Source organism: Odocoileus virginianus, chromosome 33 (genome assembly GCF_023699985.2).
Source record: "Odocoileus virginianus isolate 20LAN1187 ecotype Illinois chromosome 33, Ovbor_1.2, whole genome shotgun sequence".
Lineage (NCBI taxonomy): Eukaryota > Metazoa > Chordata > Mammalia > Artiodactyla > Cervidae > Odocoileus > Odocoileus virginianus.
The window spans coordinates 39,132,633-39,157,206 of record NC_069706.1 but is presented as its reverse complement, the minus strand read 5'-3'; the positions used below and the strand labels follow the sequence as shown (position 1 = coordinate 39,157,206).

General features: G+C 65.7%; 1 protein-coding gene across 1 annotated transcript; it reads left to right on the top strand.

Moving 5' to 3' along the window:
- The first annotated feature begins 10,586 nt into the window (after positions 1-10,586).
- On the top strand, positions 10,587-18,935 carry LFNG (LFNG O-fucosylpeptide 3-beta-N-acetylglucosaminyltransferase). The gene is made up of 8 exons (XM_020892610.2): positions 10,587-11,111; positions 15,392-15,440; positions 15,940-16,039; positions 16,150-16,303; positions 16,433-16,518; positions 16,912-17,077; positions 17,554-17,639; positions 17,790-18,935. The coding sequence occupies exons 1-8, from the start codon at positions 10,680-10,682 to the stop codon at positions 17,854-17,856; spliced, it is 1,140 nt and encodes a 379-aa protein (XP_020748269.1). The 5' UTR covers positions 10,587-10,679; the 3' UTR covers positions 17,857-18,935.
- The last annotated feature ends 5,639 nt before the right edge of the window (positions 18,936-24,574 follow it).

Here is a 24,574-nt window from a genome sequence, read left to right as displayed (position 1 = left end):
CAACTTGATCTCAGACTCCTGGCCTCCAGAACTGGAAGACAATAAATACCTGTTGTTTTAAGCCAAGTTCATGGTCATTGCTTACAGCAGCCCGAGGATGCTAATACAGGGGAAGCGGGGGTGGGCGTCTGAAAAGGCTTATCTCCCAGAAGCCAGGAGGGCAGGGGGCAGGGGACAGGGGCCTGGAGGATTGCACCTTCCCTGGACACGAGGGGCTGCTGCTCACTGATCCCTGCTCCCCGACGGGGGTTTTCAGCCGTTGGCTCAGGTGCACTGGAAGATGACCTGGGGTCAGCCATCGATGCCACAGTCATAAGTGTCCTGAGCTGGGAGGGCCCAGCTGCGTCCTTCCAGAGCTGGCTGTGGGTCACTAAGCAAGTCCTGCCCACCTCGGGGTCTCCAGCCACTTCTTAGGGCAGTGAGAACTTGGGGGGCATGTCTGCTGGGGTCCCCAGGCAGCGGTTCAGCCGGGAGGTGCTGAGGGACGTCGAGAGGGCCTGGCAGCACCAGCTGGCCCTGAGGTGCCGCGTTTGGGCCCACGGGCAGAGGCGGGATGCTCCCGCTTGACTAGCCCTGCCTCTGGGGCCAGCCCGGGGATAGCAGCGGTCGAGGAGCCTCCTGGAGGAGGAAGAGGCAGAGGCTTCGCATGAACTCCGGGGGAAGCTGACTCAGCCTCCGGGAGCCCCACTTCTCCAGGCAGCGCCTTCCTGATCGGGCCAACCTTCCGTCCAAAGTCTCTGCCACTGGCCGGACAGGAAGCACGTGGCGCAGACCACAGCACACCCCGGCCCCCGCCGGCTCGCTGGCCTGGCCCCGGCCTCCCCCCTTGGCCTGGCCACCTCTCTGGGGAGCAAGGTCGAGGCCGGCCCGCCCTGCCCCTCCTTCCCGAGTCTGCAGCTGCGCCAGGGGGAAGGAGGCGGCTCGAGCTGCAGGGGCCGGCCCTGGGCATGCGTGCACGTGGACACACGTGTCCTCTGCACTCAGCCACACGCTGGCCGGCCGGCACGTGCAGAGTCGGAGCCACCGTGGCCCCTCCCCCCAGCCAGGGCACACGGGCTCCCCTGCACGTTTGTGAGGGCAGGCACGCATCTGCACACACTCACAGACACAAGCGTGTGTGTGCTCTGAGGAGTTCAGCTGGGCTCCGTCTGCCAAACTGTGCGCACGGCCCGAGTGTCAGGGCCCGAGGACCGAGCTGGGGAAGGGCGATGGGGACGCGGCGGGGGGTGTTCGGGCAGCTGAGGCGTCTCACTCACCCCCACAACAGCCTGCCCATCCCTGGATGAGATTCGAGTCTTCAGGCCCCGCGGTGGCGCCCGAAGCCGTCGGCCTGCGGCGGCCTGCTCCCTCCTCTCCTCCAGCAGGGACTGACCCAAGACCAGTCAGCCCAGGATGAGCCCTGCAGTCAGGGCAGGGGCCGGGGGAGGACCTCAGGCCAGCAGAGGCTGCAGAAAGCCTCGGGAGGGCTGGGAGGGGCCGCCGTGCCCCTGGGGGCGGGTCGCGCGCTGACCAAGGACAAGCGACTGAGACCCCGCCATCGCACTCTGCGCACCAGAATGGCTGCAAAGAAGGAGCACCCTTTCCCCAGCACGGCCGGGGGTGGCCGGCGAGACGCCCGGCAGGGTCCTCAGGACCCAGTGCAGACACAGCCCACCCGCGGGGCGAGCCTTCCCGAGACCCCACGTCGACGCAGGTCTGTGTGTGCTTGCGTACACGTGCCAGCCTGGGCCCCATCCCTGGCGGAAGCCCCGTCAGCCCCAGCCCGGGGCTCCCGTGGGCAGGGAGGCGCACCCCTGTCTGGCCGGGATGCTGCAGTTCCCACGCTGTCACAATGACCACACAGCCGGGCGGCCCCCCCGGGGACGGAACCTAATCTCGGGCTATTGAAGACGGCAAAGCCGCGGCCCCTGCCCTGAGCCAGCAGACGGCCCCGCCCAGGACAGCTGATCCACTGCCGCCCTCGCCTCAAAGGGGGACACTGTCCCCCCGGGTCCCCCCACCCTGCCGGGCTGCTGGGATAGAGTGACACAGTGGCAGGCAGGGGCGGGATGGGGGGGTGCGCACTCAGAGTGCCACGACTGGAGGGCAGCCTTCAAGTCTGGAGGACAGCTGAGAAGAGAGAGCCTACCTGCCCGGGACCCCCACGCTGGGCGGAGGGCAGACAGTCCCCAAGGCTGGGGACCCTCCCTCCCCCCACCTGGAGGGGTGACCCGGGGGCCACGCTATGGGCTGGGGCGGGCGGCCTGGGTGTAGGCTCAGGCAGAGGCACTGGTCGGGAGGGCGGGAGCATTGTCTGCTGGACTCGGGGTGTGCAGGGAGCAGGCGGAGGACGCGGTGGGGTGGGGGGGACGCCAGCCCCCCGAGAGGGTGGTGAGGCGGGAGCCAAGGAAGGCGCTGGACCAGAGCACCACTTGTAGGGTCAGGGCCTCTAAGACCACGCGGCCAGCGCCTCATTCCGCTCCAGCTCCCGGCGGGGACTCAGGCACCTTGGTCTTGGAACCGGCCTGGACCTGTGACCGCCTCCCACCGCAGGTGGCCAGGGAAACTGTGGGCCAGAGGGGTGCGGGGGCGCCACAACGTGGTCCCCAGGGCGGGCTTCAGCCGGGGCCCCGCCTGCGAGGAGACAGGGGCCCCAGGCCTCAGCAGGGCTGACATCGCTGTCAGGGGAAGTGATCCTCCAGAATGATCCCGGAGCTGACTCGTGGGCGCCCGGCGGGCTTGCCCCTTCCCAGCTTCCTCTGGCTGCAGGGCGCTTTCTGAGTCAGCTGTGGTTGCTTGGCCAACGTTCATGGTCACTGCAGCCTTCCTCCCCGGGCGCAGTGGGCGGTCACTGCAGCCTTCCTCCCCGGGCGCAGCAGGGAGGGGCCCTCAGACAGGTCACCCTGGGCCTTGAAGGGGCCCTGCGGCCCTGCTGGTCAGGCGGTGGTGGTGGACAGCCCCGCACCCAAGTGCGTTCTGGAACCGGAGTGGGGGGCACTGGGGCAGACCCCCCACCACCACTGTGTGACGCAGGTCAGCTCACTTCCCTCTCTGAGCCTCAGCTTCCTCATTTGAAAATGAGACTGGGAGACACGCCCTACTAAGCCTGTGAGCCTGCAGCCACGCAGTCCCCCCACTTTCCTGCACACCCCCACCCCGCCGGCTCCACTCCCCCCTGCAGTTGGCAGAGTGTAGTGAGGGGCCCTCAGTTCAAGGCCTGGCAGGCATCACGCGGTGCAGTCCAGAGGCTGGGGGGGGGAGGTGGTCGCCCGCCCTTGCATTTGAGAGCAGGGTCTGTGAGCAGCCCATGGGGGCGGGAGCGGGGCCCCAGGAGCTTAACCTGGCAGGCGCATCGGCAGTTCCGTCTGCTGCTTCTGTCAATACGAGCCTTCCTGTTTTGTAGATTAAACCTCGGCTGAGCAAACAGCTTGCAAGGAGGCCCCTCCCTGCCACCTCCCTACTCTGGCCTGTCCTGAGGCTGGAACCACCTGGAGGCAGGGAGTGGGGGGGGGGCAGCAGGCCGGGAAGGAGCCCCCGACCCCTAGTCAAGCCCCCACACCACACCCCAGCCCTCGCCCCAGCCCCCACTGACCCCCGCTGCGGCCTTCAACGGAAGTCCCCTGTGTAATCCTTCCGCCTTCCCCACCACCCTGCCTGCAGCATCCTCTGCCCTCAGGTGACCTCCTGCAGGAAACAGGGAGCAAGCCGCTGCTGGAGGCCCCGATGCCAGGCACACGCCCACCTGCTGTGAGCCCAGGCCTGGCCGGAGGGCCACCCCTGGGGGCCCCATGAGGCCCAGGCCTGGAGACAGACCTGTCATTTCACTGGTGATTTCCCCTCAGCCTCCTGGTATCGTGGGTGGGGAGTTTTCTGTTGTTTGGGGCCCGTCTGGTATGTAGCAGGACACTGAGCAACATGCCTGGCTTCCACCGACTAGATCCACTCGCAGACCGCAGAGGTGTGACAAGCAGACGTCTGCAGGGGGCCAAGATGAGCATCGGGCGAGGACGAGGACGGGGAGGGGGGCAAGCCCTGCAGAGAGTGCACAGACAACGAAACCGGGACTGCAGAGGGCAGGCAGAGATCAGAGGCCCAGGCCTCCCTCCGACGCTGGCCTGGCCCAGGCTCTGTCCTGTCCCCCCACCCCTTCCCACCAGGGTCCACCCACCTCCAAGCAACGTGGCCCTGCCCTCTTCCGAAAACCCTCCGCAGCCGCCGAGGAAGGGAGGAGGGCGCACCGAGGCCCAGGCGGCCCCCGCGCCCTCCCAGCCCCCTTCTTCTCTGACCACAAGGACGCGAGGCCCGAGGGTGGACAGACAAGCGGGGGCACAGCCTCGCCTCCTGTGTCTCGGCTGAAGCGCAGTTGCTTCCCCTCCTTTGGTAAAGCCACCTGGGACCACGTCCGTCTTGCTCACAAGCCCTGTGGCTCCCCAGGGCCTCCGGGCCTGAAGCTGAGGCTCCTGCAGGCCCATCTTCCACCGCTCCTCTCCCCACGCCCCATCTAAACACACTCTCTCCATCCCCCCAGGCGGCCCGGCCCTGCTTCCTTCCCCAGACGTCAGCTGCAGAGTGGTGTGTGTGCCCAGTCGTGTCTGGCTCTCTGTGACCCCATGGCCTGTAGCCCACCAGGCTCCTCTGTCCATGGGATTCTCCAGGCAAGAGTACTGGAGTGAGTTGCCATGTCCTCCTCCAAGGGATCTTCCTGACCCAGGGATCGAACCCGTGTCTCTTCTGTCGCCTGCCTCGGTAGGTGGGTTCTTTACCCTGAGTGCCACCTGGGAAGCCTCGCAGGGTGAAGGTCACCATCCTCTCCTGGAAGCCTCCTCTGAAGCCTTGTACCCCAGCCCCGGCACGACGTGGATTCTCCCTCGCCCAGGCCGCCGGCACCCTTGGACCTGACAGAACTTCCAGCCCCTACCACCATCCATCTGGGGAACAGCTGGATGCCAGCAGGCTCCTCCCCATGAGACTGTGAGCTCCCCGGGCCCAGGGGTGGCGTCTCGGTCACCTGCTCCCTGCCCTGGAGCCAGATCAGATTGGAATGGAGCAAAGGCCCAGGGGTGTCCTTGGGGGTGAATGGACAGCCGGACGGACAGACAGACAGGTGGACAGATGGGAACCGTGGTGGCGGCTCATCCCCCTGTGGGTGTGACTGCCACGCCTAGGCACGGAGCCGCCCCCTCTTCCAGGCAGCCTGGAATATCGAAGGATGCCACCTCCCCCTGCCCCGAATCCAGAGAGCAGGATGGAAGATAACACTCTCTCCCGTTACCGAGGAGGGTCCTGAGAGCAGGGAGACAGAGACAAGCTCAGGACCACACAGGGCAGGAAGCAGGTTCGCTTGGAGCCAAGACAGCCCCCAGCTACCTCCACGCGGCCGCCGCCCCTGCTCCCCCAGCCTGGGGTCTGGTCCCACTGCACGGCCACAGGGTCAGGACTGGGGCGCGCCTGGAGCTCGGCGGGCAGCGTCACAGCCGCGGCCCACCCCTGCCCAGCACAAGCCAGCCATTCTTGGCCAGACAAAGGCCGGCCGGGGCAGAGCGGCTCTGGTGTCTCCCTGGCGGGCGTCTGGCCCCCGCAGGACGTCAGCAGTGGGAAGTGGCGGTAGGGCTCTGCCACTGCGGGCTGCAAATCAGATTAGCCCCGGCCAGCCCCGGCATGGCCGTCAGGAAGAAGCGCAGCTGCGGGCTCTGGGCCTGCTGCCCTCACCACGGGCACGAACCCCACTCCCAAGTGTGGGACGGCCCGACCTCCCTGTGGGGGCGAGGACAGCCCTTTCCCCTCCGTGGACCCCGTGTCCCACCTGTGACCAACGTTCTGAGTGGGACCTTCCAGGCCTCCCCCGGGCAGCTCGCTGGGAAGGGCAGGGGTCGTTGTGGGTGTCCACCTGCCCGGAGGTCCCATCCCCGGGGCCGGCTCAGCGTTCCGTGGGCAGCCCTGCTGACCTCCTTACCCTGAGACCCATGTTCCCCTGAGTGGGGGTGGGTGCTGCAGAGGAAGGCGGGCTCTCCCGAGTCTCTGGACAACCGTGCATGCACGTGTCCATCCGTCCATCCGTCCATCCGTCCATCCAGTCGCCTCGGGGCCTTGTTCAGCCACCCGGGCCAAGTCAGCCTGGCTGCTCTGATTACGCCAGGCCCCAGGGTTCAGGTTGAGGAGCCAGGCGGCCGGCACACACTGGCATTTCACACTTGCAGAGTACCAGCCCCTCGCCAGCCCAGGGTTGGCGGGACGGGGTGGGGGGCAGTGGGGGAGGGCGGGCACCAGCTACATCCCCGAAGCAGCGTCGAGGAAAACCCCTGAGGCCCACAGAGAGAAGGAAACCGGCCCGAGACCACACCCTGCGGGGCTGGGGGTGAGGGGTCCCGGGCGGGCAGGGCCAGGCTGGGGGCTTCTCCGCAGCTGTGGGCTGTCCTTCTCACGGGGGCAGCGCCACCCCAACAGCAGAAGCGGGAAGCAGCTGCCGGCTGCGCCCCCGCCCTCCTGCCCCGGAGCCTCCTGCCAGCACAGACTCTGTCCAGAAGCTTCTGGGTGGGGGCCTCCTGGGGCCACCGTGGCCATGCCACTCTCCGCTCTCAGGAAGCCCACAGGCTTCCTGGCACCCAGGTGCCCACGCTGCCCAAGCTCCCCCTTGAGGACTGGCTCTCGCATGTCGGTGTCAGAGGGGGCGCGTGAGCCCCCCAGGAGTACAGGGGTGGTCAGCGCCTCCCGCCCCTCTCTGGGCTGTTCCCGGACTCCGAGCAGGACTGCCATGGATGACTTCCTCATGAGCCATCCAGTTAATGGCTCACCCATTATGTCTCCGGGATCTTCCCAGGAAACAGCCACTCAGGGAGGCTAGCCCAAGGCTCCGGGGCCAGCGGGGAAGGGGTTTCTAGGGCCCTCTGGGACTGACTCCGTTTGCAGGGGGCCCAGGCTGAGCCCCGACCGGGAAAGGGGGCCTGAGCTCAGAAGGGTAGACAGCACGTCCTCCGAGCTTGACGGAGAGGCAGAGGAGGACTGCTCATGCGGGTCCCCTGTCCTCGGCCACCTCTCCACCCAGCCTCACGGACAGGTCTCGAGCCATTGGGTCACCCAATGGCTGCCCAGGAGCCCCGCGTGGGCTGGAGCAGGGGCCGTGCTGAGCAGGGGTCAGACACCCAAGTGGCACCAGGCCCAAGTGCCTGGGCGAGAGGGCCAGGCCACCGGCGTTCTGACCCACTACCCATCAGCCCCTTATACGACAGATGATAGCGTCATCCTCGTGTTACAGGTGGGGAAACCGAGGCTCAGAGGAGGTCCCAGGTCAAGGTCAAAAAGCTGAGAAATGAAAAAAAAAAAAAAAAGCTGAGAAGTGGCCCCTCTGGGGTTGGAAAGCAGTTAGTCTGGCTCCAGAAGCCCCCAGCCTCTGGGCTGTGTCCACATGCCTGAGCCTGGGGAGGGTCCTGGGACAGCCGCTCCCTCTCCCCTTTCCCAAGGGCCCTAAGGCACCAGGGGCTTCCTGACGACCAGGTCAGCCCTCCCCACCCACTCCCTGGCTCCCCACTTCCTGCCCTGGGCCCAGCACCTCCTCTATCACACCCCCCCCCCACTCCCTCAGAGCTGTTTGGCCCAGTGGGTCCCTGGAGGGAGCCTTTGGGTCTAGGGTGAGGGCAGGGGAGGGGAGAGCCTCTGGCTGGAGCCAGCCTGGGGTAGGGGGGCAGGGACAGCTAGGGCAGCCACCCCCTCCAGTTTTCAGACCTCAAGGAGTCACCACGAAATTCCATTCTCCTGACAGCAAAGAGATCGAATCACTCTTGCCAAAGCCCACGGCCCCCACAAGAATGCCACAGAGCTTTGTCCTGCTGTTCCCAGAAAGGCAGTCACACCCAGGTCCCCCCACTCCTGCCAAGCCCGGCCGCAGAGAGGTGCAGAAAAGCCCCTGCCGGCCTCTGACCCCGTCCAGTTGCTCCTGCTCCTTACTCCCCGAGCACAATGCAGCAGAGCTTCTTGAGCCTCCACTTGCTTTCTGTACAATGGGCACATCGCTCCCGCTGCCTGGTGGGCGGAAACCTCAGCAGCCAGGACTATGGAGGCCAAGAGCGCAGGTGGGAGCAAGCAGAGATGCTCCGGGTGCAGAGCAGGGGGTCCCACCCCTGGGGCGGGGCCACAGAGGACCTCATCAGGGCCAGGCAGGAGCATGGGTGGCATGGCTGGCCCTCCCTCCGCCCCCTTGCAGGACCCTCAGCACCGAGTGGTGCTGCTTAATACGGATGCCGACGAAGGACCCCAGGTGCCCCGACCGCTCGTGCGGAGACTTCGGGGCGTGACGGTTTGGGGCTGTTAGAGAACTGGGAGGCATTGCAGGCAAGGCACGAAATGGAGCTGGGACCTCGGTGGGAGGGAGGTGGACACTGGGCCAGCAATTGAACTGAAAAGAGGCCATGCATGCATGTGCGCTAAGCCGCTTCAGCTGTGTCCCGACTCTTTGTGACCCTATGGACCACAGCTTGCCAGGCTCCTCTGTCCATGGGATTTCCCAGGCAACAATACTGGAGCGGGTGGCCATTTCCTCCTCCAGGGGATCTTCCCGACCTGGGAAGAACCTGCATCTTTGATGTCTCCTGAATTGGCAGGTGACTTCTTTACCACTACCACCACTTGGGAAGCCCCCAGAGGCCATGGGGAACCATCAAAGGTTTGGACCTGCGTGCATGATTAGAGCTGTGTGGTTCTGAGTGGAGAATCAATACAGCAGGTAGGCTGGCAGGAGGACCCGCATGGAGGCGGCTCAAGAGGTCCAGGGGAGAGACAAAGGCTGTGGGGGAGGCTCCCTATCAACCTAGCCCAGACCTGGGATAGCAGTGGTGGTGGGGCGAGGAAAAGTGGGCACAGAGACCCTTCAGACAGGACTGGAGCTGTGCTGGGGCTTGGCTGACCCCTGCCCACTCCCACCTCTGCAGCCGAGGAGAGGCTCCCAGGCTGGCTCCCAGGCTGGCTCCCATCAGTGGGGAGGAGTTTATGGCAGGAGGTGACTCCATGGGAGTCTTGTCACTTGGGCACAGCCAGCACCATCTGCTCAGGCATCTGCCTGCCTGGGGTGGCGCCTGCTAATTACCTTGGGGGTGGATACAGGAAGAGGCCTGGGAACTCCCATCCCCCACTGCACCCCATCACAGGGGATAGGGCCCCAGGGCCCTAAGAACAAATGGGCCAGGTGAGAATCGCTGAACCGGGCCAGACATCTACACAATAAATCTTTTTTTTTTTTTTTAGTTGCACTGGGTCTTAGTTGCAGCAAGTGAGATCTAGTTCCCTGACCAGGGAGGGAACCTGTGGCCCTCTGCATTGGGAGCTCTGTGTCCTAGCCACTGGACCACCAGGGAACTCCCTACACAATACATCTTTATAGAGCGCTTTCTGTGTTCCAGGCCCTCATCTCTGCAGGTGACATTCAGAGGAGGGAGCAGGACTACGAAGGGTGCTTTGGAGCAGGCGTAGAGGTTGCGAAGAAAATGGACCAGTGGGCAGAGCCAGAGCTAAGAGGGGGACCAGTGTAGCCGAGGTGCCCCCTCCTTAGGAGGGGATGTGAGGGACTGGGGAGGGAGGGTGAGGAGGCGCAGCCAAGCGGAGCGCCGCCCCTGGCTGCGCTTCCGGAAGACGCTGCGGGCTGGGGGCTCAGACTCTGATTTCGCCACGGGGAGCCCTTGGCCACTTCCCCGCCCCTCACCCTCAACGCGGGCTGCGGGCGCGCATTCCTGCCTCCGCTGCTCGTGCGGTGGGCCGGCCCAGCCCGTGGGAAGGGCCGGGGGTGGGACCCGCCGTGTGCCTGGGAGGCGGAGCGGGGGCACAGCTGGGCCACCCGTATCTGGCCCGAGCGCAGACGGACCAAATGGGACAGAAGGCGGCCTTTCATCCCGCGCGGGGAGGCGCGGCCTCGGCCTCGGATTTCGGGGCACCCACCCTCTCCCCCGCCTCGACGTTGGGACGAGAGGCGGGAATTCGCTCGGGTCTAGGGATGTAATCTGGTTAGGTGTTTTCCCGCTGGAACCTCGTGTCCCTACCTGTGGCTCAGCTGGCTAAGCCCTTCCTCGGTTTTATTAATAAGGGCTGCTCTGGACGGAGCGCTGAGGTCCACCAATCCTGTGAACCGGCCTGCGCCAGCCCTAGCGGAGGAAGCCGGCTCGGGGAGGGGAAGTGCCCAGCGGGGAAGGACGGACGTCCCCCGCGGGACGTCTGAGCCCAGAGTCCCTGTCCCGGAATCGCAGTCAGAGCGCTGAGGGCACGCCCCTCCGTAGGCCAGACGTGGAGCTCCGGCCCCGCGCTGACCGGCCTGGGTTTTTCCCCTTCAGGGCCACCGGGGCGGGGCGGGCCCAAGTCCCCGCGCCCCCGGCTGCCCGCGTGGGGCGATCCGGGCGGGACGGGGCGGGGCGTGCACGTGCGGACCGGGGGCGAGAGCGCAGGGCGCCGGCTCCTGGGTTCCCAGACCCCCGCCGCGGTCCCACGTGGGCGCTGCCGGGCGTCAGGGGCGACGCGCGAGGCCCCGCCCCTGGGGACCCGGGAGCCAGTGAGCTCGCGCCGAAGGCGGGGCCTCGCGCGAAGCCACGCCTCAGGGGCAGAGCCAGGCCGGGGCGGTTTAAGAGCTCGGGCCGCGGGCGGGCCGCCGTTGGACGTGCGGCGGGACCCCGGAGCCTCGGCGCGGGTGAGAGGGGCCGGGCGCTCCGCGCTGCCGCCACCCCACCATGCTCAAGCGCTGCGGCCGCCGCCTGCTGCTGGCGCTGGCGGGCGCGCTGCTTGCCTGTCTGTTGGTGCTCACGGCCGACCCGCCGCCGCCCCCGGTGCCCGCTGAGCGCGGTAGGCGCGCGCTGCGCAGCCTGGCGGGGCCCTCGGGGGCGGCCAGGGCACCCGGGCTGGAGACGGCGGCGGCGGCGCCCGGGGCGCCCGTCCGCGAGGTGCACAGTCTGTCCGAGTACTTCAGCCTACTCACCCGCTCTCGCAGAGACGCGGGCCCACCGCCCGGGGGCGTCCCCCGTCCCGCCGACGGCCGTCCGCGGCCCCCGGTCGAGCACCTGGCGCCGCGCGACGTCTTCATCGCGGTGAAGACCACCAAAAAGTTTCATCGCGCGCGTCTCGACTTGCTTCTGGAGACGTGGATCTCGCGCCACGAGGAGATGGTGAGCCCCCGCAGGCTGGGCAAGTGGGCAGGGGAGGAGGTGCCCGCTTGTCCAGCTGGTGGCAGCAACCAGTGGGCGCCAGGCTGCCTGTCTGTACCGCCACCGGGAATATCGGGCGTAGGGATGCCGGTTCATGTCCTTCCAGCCCAGTTTGCCCGATGTGGAAGTGCAGGGTGGGACTCATTCCCCAAACACCGCGGTCAGCGGCCTGCACTGAGCCTTCGCCAGCCACCGGTGCCTGGCGTTGGCGCCCGGCGGTGCTTCTTGCCTTCAAACCCTGGAACTCATCAGCTGGGAATTATTGTCCCCAAGCCTTTCCAAGGCGGATTCCGCGTGGTGCATCCTCCCTGGGCTCACACCCTTACCCGGGAGGAAGACTCTTTCCTGAGAAGTGGAGGGAAGGGTTAGGATCCCTGGGCACAGGGCCAGACCTGTCCCCCATCCCAGCCTTTGCAATGAGACGGGGGGACAAGTCGCTGTTGAAGTTGGGAGTGGGTGTTGGTGGGGGCCCTGGGGGGGTCCATCTCCGAAGAAGAACGAGAGAGCATGCCCTGGGTCTCGGGGTGTGTTCTGGGGCCCTTGCTCCACAGTGCAGAAGTCTCTGGAGCCTGGGACCTAGAGCTTAGCACATCCTAGTTGAGTACTGACTTCCTCCACACACATAATAAAGACACACCCCACTTTGAAAAGTCTCCCTCCAGGCTGCAGCTGGATGGTTGGGTTGGGGCAGGATGGGGGCAGAGTGTGAGCGCTGCTGGGGAGGGGGTGGGGGAATTCCCTGAACTGGGAGATACCAGGGACTGTCTGAGCATTTGGGCTGAGGGTGAAGGACCCTTGACCGGGCTGGGGGCTCAGAGAAGACCCTGCCTCTCTTCCTCCTTGTTGAAACCCTCGAGGCCTGGGGGGCCTCCTGGCCTGGCTGAGCCCTGTTCAGGGGCAGGGCTCCGACGAGGTCACGATGAGGGCCAGGGGAGCAGGGTCCTCCTGGTCCCAGCGTGGGGAGGGGGCCCTGGGAGCCCCACGGCAGCCTCCTGGGAACACGGCGTCCCTTTCCCAGGGGCTCAGCAGGCTGGCAGGAGGGGGCGGCGGGGGCTGCGGGTTTTGTTTGGCTGCTGGGCCGTTAGGATTCCCAGCGCCGGGCGGCTCTCACGCCGGCCGCTCGGGCAAGGTAACAAAGCCCCTTTCTCCAGTGGAGAAAGGCGTCCGGCCTCTTGTGTGCAGCTATGTGCTCCATGGGAACCGCCGCCGGCGTGCTGGCCACTCAGGTTGCCTGGCGATGACGGCCTGCGGCCCCCCCCCAGTGACAGCACTTGCGGGGCGCCGTCCCCGAGCCAGGCACCACCCCCAGGACTCTGCCTGCCTGCTCTGTGACCTTTGGCAGTGCTCAGCCCCCTCTGGGCTGCCACCAGCCCTAAGCACCTCTCATCGGACTCTGAGGACTTCCTCCAGCAGAGGGGATATGGTCAGGGGGTTCTCGGGGAGCAGTTCCGGCCAAGCTAGGTGACCCTGGGCATGACCAAGGGCCTCTGTGGCTCTCAGTCTGCTCACTTCTGAAATAAGGAAGGCACTGGCCTCTGGTCCGGGTTGTGAAAGAGGACGGCCAAAACCTGGAGAGGCAGGGAGGTCACCTTCCCCACTGAAGGTTCCCTTCTCACTAGCTGACCACACCCGGGAGAAGCCGAATCTGACTCCCAACAGTCAGTTTGTGTGTCCCGTCTAGCAAGAATCCCTCTCATGGTGTCCTGTGGGTGAGGGGTCCTTGAAACTGTTCCAACAGAGAGACCTCCCCTCCCAACCCTGTCTGTGCAGGGTGCTTCAGACCCGGTGTGATGGGGGAGACTCCCGGAAGTCAGAGCTGTGGTGGGGGAAACCCACAGAGGCTGTGTGAGCTGCAAGGGGGGCATCTGACCCGGGTTGGAGAGGGAGGGACTTCCTGGAGGAGGTGCCATTTGAGCTAGACGGAGAGTAGGAAATGCTCTGAAAGGGCAACTGGGCATCTTGAACACAACCTGCAGGGCGTGCAAGAGACTTCCAGCCTTTGGAGAGGCTCGGGCGGGGTGGTCAGCAGGGGCCACGTGATGACAGGTCCAGGGTGAGGGGCTGGGCCCTCGGCCCGCACTTTGCTCCCCCGTCCCTCCCAGGCGTGGGCCAGGCTGCGGCGGCTGCCACCACAGCGGCCACAATTGTCGGGGGGAGAGCTTGGCATCCTGTGTTTCTTTGAATCGCAGCTCCAGGAACAATGCCGCTTCCTGTGGGGGTCCCCCCGCCCGCCCTCCGCCAGCCCTGCCGCCCTGCCGCCCGGCTCTTCCTCCCCCAGCCCTGCCGCCTCAGGGAAGTGGGGAGGGGTCCGCGGGGGCACGGCTGGCGGGGACCAGCAGCACCTCTGTCCCGGGGCATGCCCGCAGGCCGGGGCCCGCCTCTCTGTGGGCCTCTGTTTCCCCGCCTGTATACTCGAGAAGGGACGGTGCCCTCCTCCCCGGCCGTGCGGGAGCTGGAAGAAGAGAAGGAGCTGGGTGCTCTGCTCCGGGCGCGAGCTCTGGTTACGCCCATTGCACAGAGGGCGGAAACTGAGGCTCGGAGCCGCGGGCGAGGCCCGTCCCCTCCTCTCCTGACTGCTCTGATGTGGCGAGACAGGAGGCCCGGCACCCTCACACCCCCACAGCCCCACGCCTCCGAGCGCGCCTCTCTGAACAAAGGTGACTTTAATCTCTGTAGCCTTGGGCTGGGCTTTTAGGGCACCAGCGAAGGGCGGGAGAACAGGCCTCGCTTGATCTCATTAAGAAAGCATTTTCCTTTTAATCCAGTGGCGGCAACGGCGCGTCTGCACGGGCCGGCCTCGGCCTCCCACGGCATTCCTGGGCCAAGATGCTGGAGAGCAGGCGGGGGGCTGGATGCGAGTCCGTGCGTGCGGGCGCCCTGGGGTGTCTGCTGGGGAGGAGGGCACCGTGCGTGCAGCGGGCGGGAGGGGCCCGTCCACCCTCCCTCCCTCAGTGCCTCCCAGGCCCACCCAGCTGGCGGCCTCACCTGAGCGTGTGCCCGGGTCTGGGCTCAGGCTGGACCGGGAGCCGGGGCTACCAGGCGAGGGTGGGCACCCCAGGTGTGTCCCCCAGCTCCCGAATACACATTGCATCAGGCCTGCACACGCTGGCGCCTCCCTCGTGCCCATTTGTCCCCAGGAGGAAACCGGGGCCCGGAGGCCACGGAGGTGGTGGTGGGGGGGGTGTCTCCTGCTGCCTGCGCTCACAACACCCTCCGCCAGGCCGGGCTCTGCACTCGGCACTCCTGGGTGCGCTGGGCGGCACGCGCTGGGCGGGCGGCAGAGGAAGGAACATTCCTCCCCGTGTGCCGACGGGCCCAGGCGGGCGCCGGCAGCTCCTGGCCCCTCCCCCCTTCCGTAGAGCGATCCTGGCAGGGTGGAGGACCCAGGCTGGCATAGCTGGAGCTTCGACATGGCCTCGAGCGAGGCCTGTCTGCGAGCCCAAGCCGTGGCCGCTGACCCTTGTGCGGAGCCGTGAGCCCGTGCGGTTTCCCGGCCCAGCCCCACAGACTTGTCAGCGCCTCCGGAAAACCCTGGGGGCTGCTTTGGCTCCGGGAAGGCAACCGCCTCGGTGGGCTGGCCGCGCGGCCGGCGGTGCTAGGGGCCCGTCCTGAGGGTGCAGCCTGCGGGACCACGGGGCTGTGGCCACACCCCTGCCCCGCCAGACCTCGTACCCAGCCTGGCCCAGTTAACCAGGCCAGCTGTATGGTAATGGGCCGTCCGGCCACTCCCGCTTAACGCGGCCCGGGACAAAGCTGGCGGACAATGCCGGTGACTCACCCTCCCTGCGGGCCCTTTGTCCGCCAGTGCCTGGCAGCCGCCCAGCGGAGGCCTTTGTCCCCGACTGATTGAGATTTGGCTTCCCGAAGCCGACCCCCTCCGCCTGTGCCCTGCCCCTCCCGCAGGCCGGGCACTCTGTCAATAAGGGTGTGTGCTCGCCAGGTGCCCAGGGCGGGCCGCGCGCGGTTACCTGGCGGGGGGCGGGGCGCCGCACCTGGCTCGTGCCGCCGCAGCTGCTGCCCGGCGACCTTGGGCGCAGCTGTCGCCGTGGGCGGGGGTGGGGTGGGGGTCCTTCCCGAGCCCCCAGCCCACTTGCACTCAGGGTAGGCCCTCTGCTCTGCATGGGGTGGTGGAAACGGAAGCTCCAAGGTGCGGCGTGGGCACGAGGGGTCCCAGCCCTGGGCCCCGCGGTGGCCGGGGTGGCCCCCGAGCTGCCCGTTCAAGGCCGCGTTTCTCCCTGCAGACGTTCATTTTCACGGACGGGGAAGACGAGGCGCTGGCCAGGCGCACCGGTGAGCCCTGGGTGCGGGGAGGCGAGGGGGGCCCTGCCGGGGGGAAATGTGCCCCTCGGGAGAGGTCGCCGGGGCCGAAGGCCTGGGAGGGCAGTTTACTCAACGGGTTTGCCCAGCGCCCCGCCCCACCACTCACCCACCCCCCAATTCTCATGCAAATGAAGCCCTTTCAGCTCCTGGGCCCTTTGAGCTGATGTGGAGGCAACAGGTGGCTGGTGCTGGGAAAAAGCAGCCTGAATGGGCGGGGGCGGGGCGGGGCGGGGCGCCCTGCGAGGTGGCGCTGGGGGGTGGGGTCTGCAGGCCGGGGTCCGGCTCAGGGGGAGGGCTTGAGTGGGGTGGCCACTGCAGGCACTTCTTGAACCCAGGGCGCCCCGGGACAGAATGCCACCTCCCCCCGCTTTCTTGCTCTGCTTTTCCCGGGCCTGCTGTGTGACCCCAGGCCAGGCCGCCCTCTCTGAACCGCCTCGGACCCACTCACAGCCCCTCCCCTTGTCCGCAGGCCATGTGGTCAACACGAACTGCTCCGCCGCCCACAGCCGCCAGGCGCTATCTTGCAAGATGGCCGTGGAGTATGACCGCTTCATCGAGTCGGGGAGGAAGTGAGTGCCGGCCTCTGGCGGGGCCCTGGGAGCGTCCCCTGGTGGGGCTCCGGCCCTGGCAGTCCCACCCGCACGATGCCCCCGGTGACGGCCCTGCCTTCCCACCCCAGGTGGTTCTGCCACGTGGATGACGATAATTATGTGAACGTGCGCGCCCTGCTGAGGCTGCTGGGCAGCTACCCGCACACGCAGGACATCTACCTGGGCAAGCCCAGCCTGGACAGGCCCATCCAGGCCACGGAGCGGGTCAGCGAAAACAAGGTGGTGAGTGTCCCCCCCCCCCCCCCACGCCAGCCTGCACTGCCGCTCGGGGAGGAGGCTGGGAGTGCCCCGCGGCCCGGCACCAGGGGTCTGGGAGTCTCACCACGTCCCCCCGCCCCCTGCTCCCCACAGCGTCCTGTCCATTTCTGGTTTGCCACCGGCGGGGCTGGCTTCTGCATCAGCCGAGGGCTGGCCCTGAAGATGAGCCCCTGGGCCAGGTGAGTGCCCTGGGGCGCAGGTGAGGCTGCCTCTGATCTCCCAGGGTCCCCTCACGGCCGGCCTGGCGCGGCTCATCTTCCCAGCACCAGTGTCCCCAAACCTCACGTCCTCCGGCAGGGTGAGTCCTCCCCACCACCGCCCGCCAGCCACCAGGGGGGTCAGGACCCCTTCCTGCATCTGGTAACCCCCCCACCGCCCCACCACGCGCAGGGGAGTCCTCAGGCTTGTACAGAGGAGGGGGCTGTCCCGGGGCTCAGGGAGGCTGGGAGCGGCCCCGCGGGGCGCGTCCACCTCCTGCTGGAGCCCGGCCGGTCGAGCCGCACGCTGCCCACTGGGGCCCCACCCGGCTGCCCCCTCGGCTCACTGCGGCCCCCCGCCCTTCCCTCCTGCAGCGGAGGCCACTTCATGAGCACGGCCGAGCGGATCCGGCTGCCGGACGACTGCACCATCGGCTACATCGTGGAGGCGCTGCTGGGCGTGCCCCTGGTGCGCTGCGGGCTCTTCCACTCCCACCTGGAGAACCTGCAGCAGGTGCCTGCCTCCGAGCTCCACGAGCAGGTGTGTGTGCAAGCGATGCGGACCTGGAGGAGAGCGTCTGGGAGAGGAGGGCGGAAGGAAGTGGGAAGGGGGAGAGGGATGGGGCCGCGGAGGGACCACGGCTTTGACTAGGTCACCAAAGGCCTGGCTGTTGGTTGCCACCACCCAGATCTCCCCAGCAGCAGTCCCGTGGTCTGTCCGTCCTGCCTGTGTCTTCAGCGGGACTCCTACTCTGAGCCTTTCGGGTCTTCCCTGTATCTGCAAACACTCCCTCGCTGTAGCTGGCGAGACCGCCGCAGCAGCTGAAGCTCCCTTGGGCCCTACTCCCGGGGCTGCAGAGCAGGGGGTGCAACGAGGACCTGGCTTCTCGGCCAGAGGTGGGCAGGAGGCCAGGCTGTCCCCTCGTGCGGAGCTGCACACGTGCCGCCTTGGGCAGAGCCGGGTAGGGTCGCCTTGGCACCGCACCCCCCAGCATCACCCTTTCCGTCTCCCTGCAGGTGACCCTGAGCTACGGCATGTTTGAAAACAAGCGGAACGCCGTCCACATCAAGGGGCCCTTCTCGGTGGAGGCTGACCCTTCGAGGTGAGGAAAGGGAGGCCTAGAGGGGGCGGGCTCACGGAGGTACCTGGGGTCTGCTGCAGCTTGGGCAGAGCTGGAGCGCCCCCAAGGCGTCTGCTCGGGTGGAGCAGGGCCCCCAGCCCGCACGGACGAGCCCCCGCTCTGTCCCCACAGGTTCCGCTCCATCCACTGCCATCTGTACCCGGACACGCCCTGGTGTCCCCGCATTGCCATCTTCTAGCGGCCGTGGCTGAAACCCCGTTCCCGGGCGCCCCTGGTATCCAAAGGGCCCGAGGACCCCTGTCATGCCGCCCCGGCCTGGGCCTTCGAGGCCGCCCCGGGGCTGCGCCTGTGTGTGTGCTGTGAGCCCATCCCTGGAGCAGACTGCTGGGCAGCTCTGCTCTGCCAAGGGGCAGGCAAAGTCCCGCCTGTCTGTCCGTCTGTCTGTCCGTGTTCCACCCCGGAAGGATTTGTGTGTTGGAGGTCACTCTGAGGGCAGTTCTGTTGCCCTTTCGGGGTCTCTGGGCAGCATGGGGCCCAGGGGCTGCTCTGCAGGGACATGCGGGCGCCTTTCCATCCTGCTGAGTGAAGGCCCATGGCCGTGGGCACCTGCCCCCCCGGGACCCTGGCTCCCCGCTCAGAGCCTCCAGGACAGCTCCTTGTGTTCAGCGCGAGGAAGCTGGGTTTGGGGGAGTGCCCTGAGCCCCCTTGCGCTGAGCTCCGGCCTGGGTACCACGGCTCTGAGCGACAGCAGCCCCAGCGACCTTGCCGCTGGGTGAAGCATCCCGGGCAGGGGTCTCCCCTGCCCTCTCAGCCAGCTTCCCTTTGTGACGGGGAGTCAGCTGAGCATTTTAACTCCTCTCCAAAGTAGAGAGAAAGTCGCCCATAGTGGGTGTGTCTGTAAATATTGTGACAGTGTTTTTTACTGTGACTGTTTCTTGAAAGGGGGTGGGTAAAAAAGTAGGGTGTTTTTGTCTGTGTTTTCAGGGGCTTGGGGAAGGTGTTATCTTTTCTGTGGATCAGAAAAAGCAGAAGCCAAACTTGGGATAGTCTTTGCTGTTAAAGCTGATGGAAATGTCTGACACTCTGTGTATTTATGTGTCATGATATCTGGTCTCTCCCTGCCCACCTCCTTCACAGAACCTGTCTCCTCCCAGCCCAGCTCGGCGCACCTGACCAGTGAGGTGTGTTTTGCGTTCTGTTTTTCTTTCTGCAAGACACAGCTAGGAAAGTGAACGATAAGGGAAACGTTCTCAGGGAATTGACGTGTGTTGCTATGGTGACGTCCTTTGCTGTGAATAAAGATGCTCTTTGGGGCAACCTAGGGGTCCTGGTCTTGGCTGGAAGTGGTGCCCAAGATGCAGGTTCATGGAAGCTGGCTCTGGGGGCTCGCTGGCACTCGTGTTGGGTAGGTATGGACAGACCACCCCCCAAGCCAACTATCATGGGACGGGAACTTGGGCTCAGAATAGCAACTTGCACGTCCTGAGAGGCCCAGGAACTTGGGTGGCCAGCCCAGGGCAGCCTCAGGTGTAGGGGGAGATCTCACGTGATCAGACACGCTGCCCTCAGACTCCGCAGCCCCAGCGTCTGCAGACCCGGCCTGGGCCGTCTGCCAGGGAGTCCAGTCCTCCCTTGAGGGCGACGGGCTCGCCGTGGTTTGGCCTGGGACCTCCTTACCCAGCTTCGTCCCTGTCACAGACCATCCAGGCCACCTTCTTGCCCCCATTGTGCAGATGGGGAGACTGAGGCTCAGAGCAGGTGACGGCCAAGGCCAGGCAGCTGCGCTGGTGAAGAGCTCCAGGTCCGAGATCGGGCTGGCCTGGATCCTGGCCTCACCCCCGACCCTGCCCACCCCTGCCCGTGCTGTTGACCCTAGACGGTGGCAATGTTTTCTGTGGAAGGCAGCTCCTCAGGCCCTTCCTCAAATCAGCCTGTGTGATGTGGGGTGGGGAGGGCCTGCTCTGGCCTCTGGGGGAGTCCCCTCCCTGGGCCCGGGGCAGTCCTCACTTCCTCTTCCTCAAATAGCCCAGACAGGCTGCCCCCCAGCCCCACCCGCAGCCCCCAGCTGCCCCCGCCCCGCCCCGCGGGTCCTTGCTGGGATCTGGGGCTCCTCCCACTGCTTCTGCTCCCCAGTGCCCGCCGCGTTCCCTGTTGGCACATCTGAGGACAGACCGAGGGTGGAGGAGCGGCTCTCCTCCCACCCCTGCTGTGGGGACAGAACCGCCCCCCGCCACACTGCCCTACTCAGCACCCCCACTGGGTCGGGGAGGGCGCCGCTTCCGCACGCACTGCTGGTGCCCGCTCTGGCCCGGGGAGCAGGCAGCCGGCGCCTGACCCCACCTGGGCCTTGTGCAGCCCTGAGTCAGCGCGTGATTTGCCCAGCAGCTTCCCTGGGGGTGCGGCAGGGACAGGAACAGTGCAGGAGAGACGGCCCCTCGCCGTCACACGGCCTGACCCTGTCAGGTACGCCCCCAGAGCCCGCTGTGCCAGGCTGGGCAGGCGTGGGGCGGTCACAGCGGAATTTGCCGCTGTGGGCAGAGGCCGCGGGTCTCCTTCCGGCTGGTGTGAGTCAGAGGAGCCTCTGCCTGGAGCAGACCCGCGGCCTGGCGCCCTGCCCCCAGTGGCTGGCATCGCCTCCCCATGGAGCGGCGGGGCCCTGGGGTCCAGGGGTAGGCATTGAGGATCACAGCTGGTCTGGGCTGTCCCGGCGGCGGAGCAGGGAGCCCGGGGTGGGGGTGGGGGGAGTCTCCACCTCCATGTGGGAAATGGGGGTCAGCATGAGGCAGCTGAGCCCCTGGCCTCCGGGCAGTGTCATGGAGGGGCAGGCCTGGGGCACCCTGGCCCATTCCTCAACACGAAGCTGAGTGAGGGGGGACGGGCTCCGTCCTCCAAAGGGGAAGCGGTCCAGGAGGCTTTACAGGAACAGGCATCCGCCGCCCCGGGGGTGCGGGAGGCGGCCCTCCCCCAGTGAGTCATGGAGAGGTGCCTTCCCTCCTCCGGCGGGCACAGCCTGGGGCACCCATGCCCCACCCCTGGTGGCATTGGCGCTCCCCGCACATTGGGCTGAGGGCTGGTTGGAGACGGTCCTGGCCGGCTCAAGCAGCTCTGCGTCCCCCAGTCTGGCCCTCCCGAATGGCGGGTCGCTGTGGGCTTTCAGGAATGAAATGTAAAAGCGCAGCCCCGGGGGCCACTGGGCACCCCAACCCCGCTCTGCCTCTGGCTCCTGAGCTGCCCACAGGTGAGGGCCTGGTGAGCTGGCCAGAGCAGAGGCTGAGCCATGTCTTGGAGGGGCTGAGACGGGTGCCAGGGTGGGGCCCGCCTTGTTGCGTTGAAATGAACCTCCTTCAGCTGGGCCATCACAGTTAACTGCCCCGAAGAGGCCCACCTGAGCTGGAGCAGGAAGGCTCTGCAGAGGGCAGCGGGCAGGGGAAGGCGCTCCAGGCCCCGGCGCAGGCTGGAGGTGGGGCTCGTCAGGTGTCTGGAGACAGGGTGGTCCCCACGGCCCTTGTCCACCTGGCCCATGGCTGCCCACAAGCCTCCATCCACGCTTCCAGAGGCCAGACCCTGCTGCAGCTTCAGCCAGTCGTGCCCTCTCTGGGCCTCGGGTCGGGGCCTCGGGGGCACCAGAGCCAGCCCCATTCTTTTGTCAGACCAAAGGCCAGTCCTCTTGCCACCCAGCCTCGCCCTCACCAAATGTCCTTGAAGGTGACCTCTTCCCCAAGTCCAGCCCGGGGCTGGACACAGAAGGCACGTGGTCCATCGTCACTAGGAGGGGACCACGGGGCCCGGGGGACTTCTCATCTCGGCCCCTGGAGGTTGCCCAGATCATGTCTCCATGCTGAGTCTGGGGGCTCAGAGCTGTGGCTGCCTCCCCCGCCACACGCCCCTATTCCCCCTGCCCAAGCAGCGGGCAGCCCCCTTGCATGACCCGCCACGGTCCTTGGGCGCCGCCTGCTGGCCAGAGTTGGTGGTTTCTCGCTCAATCCGAATCCACCTTTTCCAGGACCCTCTTTTTGGGCTCCAAAATCACTGCAGATGGTGACTGCAGCCATGAAATTATAAGATGCTTGCTCCTTGGAAGAAAAGCCATGACCAACCTAGACAGCATATTAAAAACCAGAGACAATACTTTGCCAACAAAGGTCCATCTAGTCAAAGCTATGGTTTTTCCAGTAGTCATGTACAGATATGAGAGTTGGACTATAAAGAAAGCTGAGTGCTGACAAATTGATGTTTTTGAACTGTGTGTGGTGTTGGAGAAGACTCTTGAGAGTCCCTTGGACTGCAAGGAGATCCAACCAGTCCATCCTAAAGGAAATCAGTCCTGAATATTCATTGGAAGGACCGATGCTGAAGCTGAAACTCCAATCCTTTGGCCACCTGGTGTGAAAAACTGATTCATTGGAAAAGACCCTGATGCTGGGAAAGATTGAAGCGGGGAGGAGAAGGGGACGACAGAGGATGAGACGGTTGGATGGCATCACCCACTCAACGGACATGAGTTTGAGCAAGCTCCGGAAGTTGGTGAAGGACAGGGAAACCTGGCGTGCTGTAGTCCACGGGGCCGCAAAGAGCTGGGCACGACTGAGCGACTGAACTGAACTGAGCTGAACCTGATCGATGGGTGTGGCCTGGGGTCGACAGGAGGGGAGACCCTCTCTGCATCTGCTTGCTAACTGAGCTGAACCTGATCGATGGGTGCGGCCTGGGGTCGACGGGAGGGGAGACCCTCTCTGCATCCCCTTGCTAACTGAGCTGAACCTGATCGATGGGTGCTGCCTGGGGTCGACGGGAGGGGAGACCCTCTCTGCATCCGCTTGCTTGCTCTTCAAAGTTCACCTCATGAATCTTTGGTTATTATCAATATTTGGTATATTACCAGTATTTGGAATCTACTGTTATTACCAGTATTTACTTTCTGAAGTACATGTGCTGTCAAGAGGCAAGCTTGAGCCTTCTGAGGCAGGCCACCCAGGGGCCCTGTCCCCTGGCTCTGGTGTATGGCTGGTTGCTGCATCTCCTCATGGCCCATCCTGGTGGAATCCCCAGATCCTTGCCAAGTGACCGCTCATTTCCTTTTTGAATGTGGTGGTCACAGCTGAGCCCCAGTCACTGGGAACTTGCTGGGAACGCAGAATCCCTGGCCGGCCCCTCCGACAGTCCTGCCCTTGCCCCTCGTCCTCCGAGGACTCGGCGCCCCCTGCTGGACATCTGCCATCCTCACACCTCACTCCTGACGATGCTCTCGCTGCCCCTAGCCCATGCCCCTGCCCCAAACAGGGTCATAAGCTCTGCTGCCCCGTCCCCGATGTGGGTATCCACAGACCCCCTCGTTCTGGGGGGATCTGGACTCCTGTTTCATGGCCACACCCTCCCACACTGCTCCTGGGGACTTGGTGTCAGTGACCCTTCCCATACCCTTGGCATTTCCTCCCCCAGCGACCTGCAGGCAGCCACACCGCCACCCCGTCTTGGCCGCCACTCCACCCAGCCCTCACCTACCCCGTGGCCGCAGCATCCTACTTTGCCCCCGCCTGCTGTCTGTCCAGCTCACTCCCTCCCATTTCCTGACCCCACGGGGCCCCAGATTCCTCGCCCCTGGAGGGCTGTCCTCCCCCGGCTGAGATCTCCAGGTTCAGTCACGCCCTTGAAGTCACCTTCACCTCCCTTGGCCTCTCTGGCTTCCACATCGTCTCTTGGTCAAGTCTGCAGCCTCTGACCTGTTGCATCCGGCCCGCTGCCTGCTCACTACCCATAGGTGGGTGGCTGGAGGGGCTGCCTTCCGGCCTGGTGAGTCTCACCTGAGTTCCAGACCAAGTGCCTCAGGGGCCTCTGGGGGGCTCACTGCCCCTCACACAGCACCCCCACTTCCTCTCCAGCCTCCTCTACCTTGTAAGACCTTCTGCACCCTCAGCCCCAAGCCACCCATATGCTCTTGGCCCAGCGGGAAGGGAACACACTCCCGTCTGCGGCCAACCCCTCACTGGGACTGAGGTCCCAGCCCCTGTTGGTAACTCAGGAACATCGCTCCGCAAAGAGCTCTTTCCTTTTCCCCGGCTGCGGCCATCTCTGCCTACAAGATCATCACCATCAGAACATTTCCCCATCTTCAAACACACACACACACACACACACACACACACACACACACACACACTTCTCTGGGTCATACCCCCTCCAGCTTTAGCAGGATTTTTCTGCCTTGCAGCTAAACTCGAGGAGAGTCAATTTCTGTTGTCCCCACGTGGCACTGCAGAAGCACAGAGCCTCAGATGTGTCCCCCCGCCCCACCCTTTAAAAACTTATGTAACCTGGGCCTCTTTCCCCAGGAATCAGGCAAATCGGAAACCACTGGACCAGGCTGCTGATGTGTGCTGGAGGCAAAGGCTCCGCCCAGTGTCCCTGCCAGCCCAGGCACCCCCGGGGGCGAGAGTCGGGAGCCTGGGTGTCTTCCCTGGAGCCTCGCGGCTCCCTTTGCCCACCTGTGCGCCTGGCACGTGATACAGATTCTCTCCTGGGCAAATGTGCCTCCCCCAATTTCTCAGGGCCTGAGGGTCTCCCTGTGAGGTGGGGGCGTGTGTCTTGCCACCCTGGGTCATATGCCCTCAGGGACAGCACCGCGCCTTCCCCAGCCGGCTTCTCAAACGAGAACAAGAATGATCCTTCCTACCTCGGTGGGCAGGGTGTGGGTCCCTGCTCAGGAGACTGATACGATTCTGGGGAGGCGCCCCAGGAACCGGAACCCCCCCTCGGGTTACACCGGGATGCTCCTGGGGACACGCCATTTGGCCTCTCTGCCCTCCTCCAGCAGCCCTGCCCAGGGCCAGCTCTGTCACCTCTCCTGGTGACCGGAGACGGGGGCCTCCGCACAGCAGTCCGAGTCTCCTCGAGGACTCTCCAGCGCGGATGTACAAATAGATCTTTCAAGATTAGAAACCACCGCTCCCTGCGCCAGC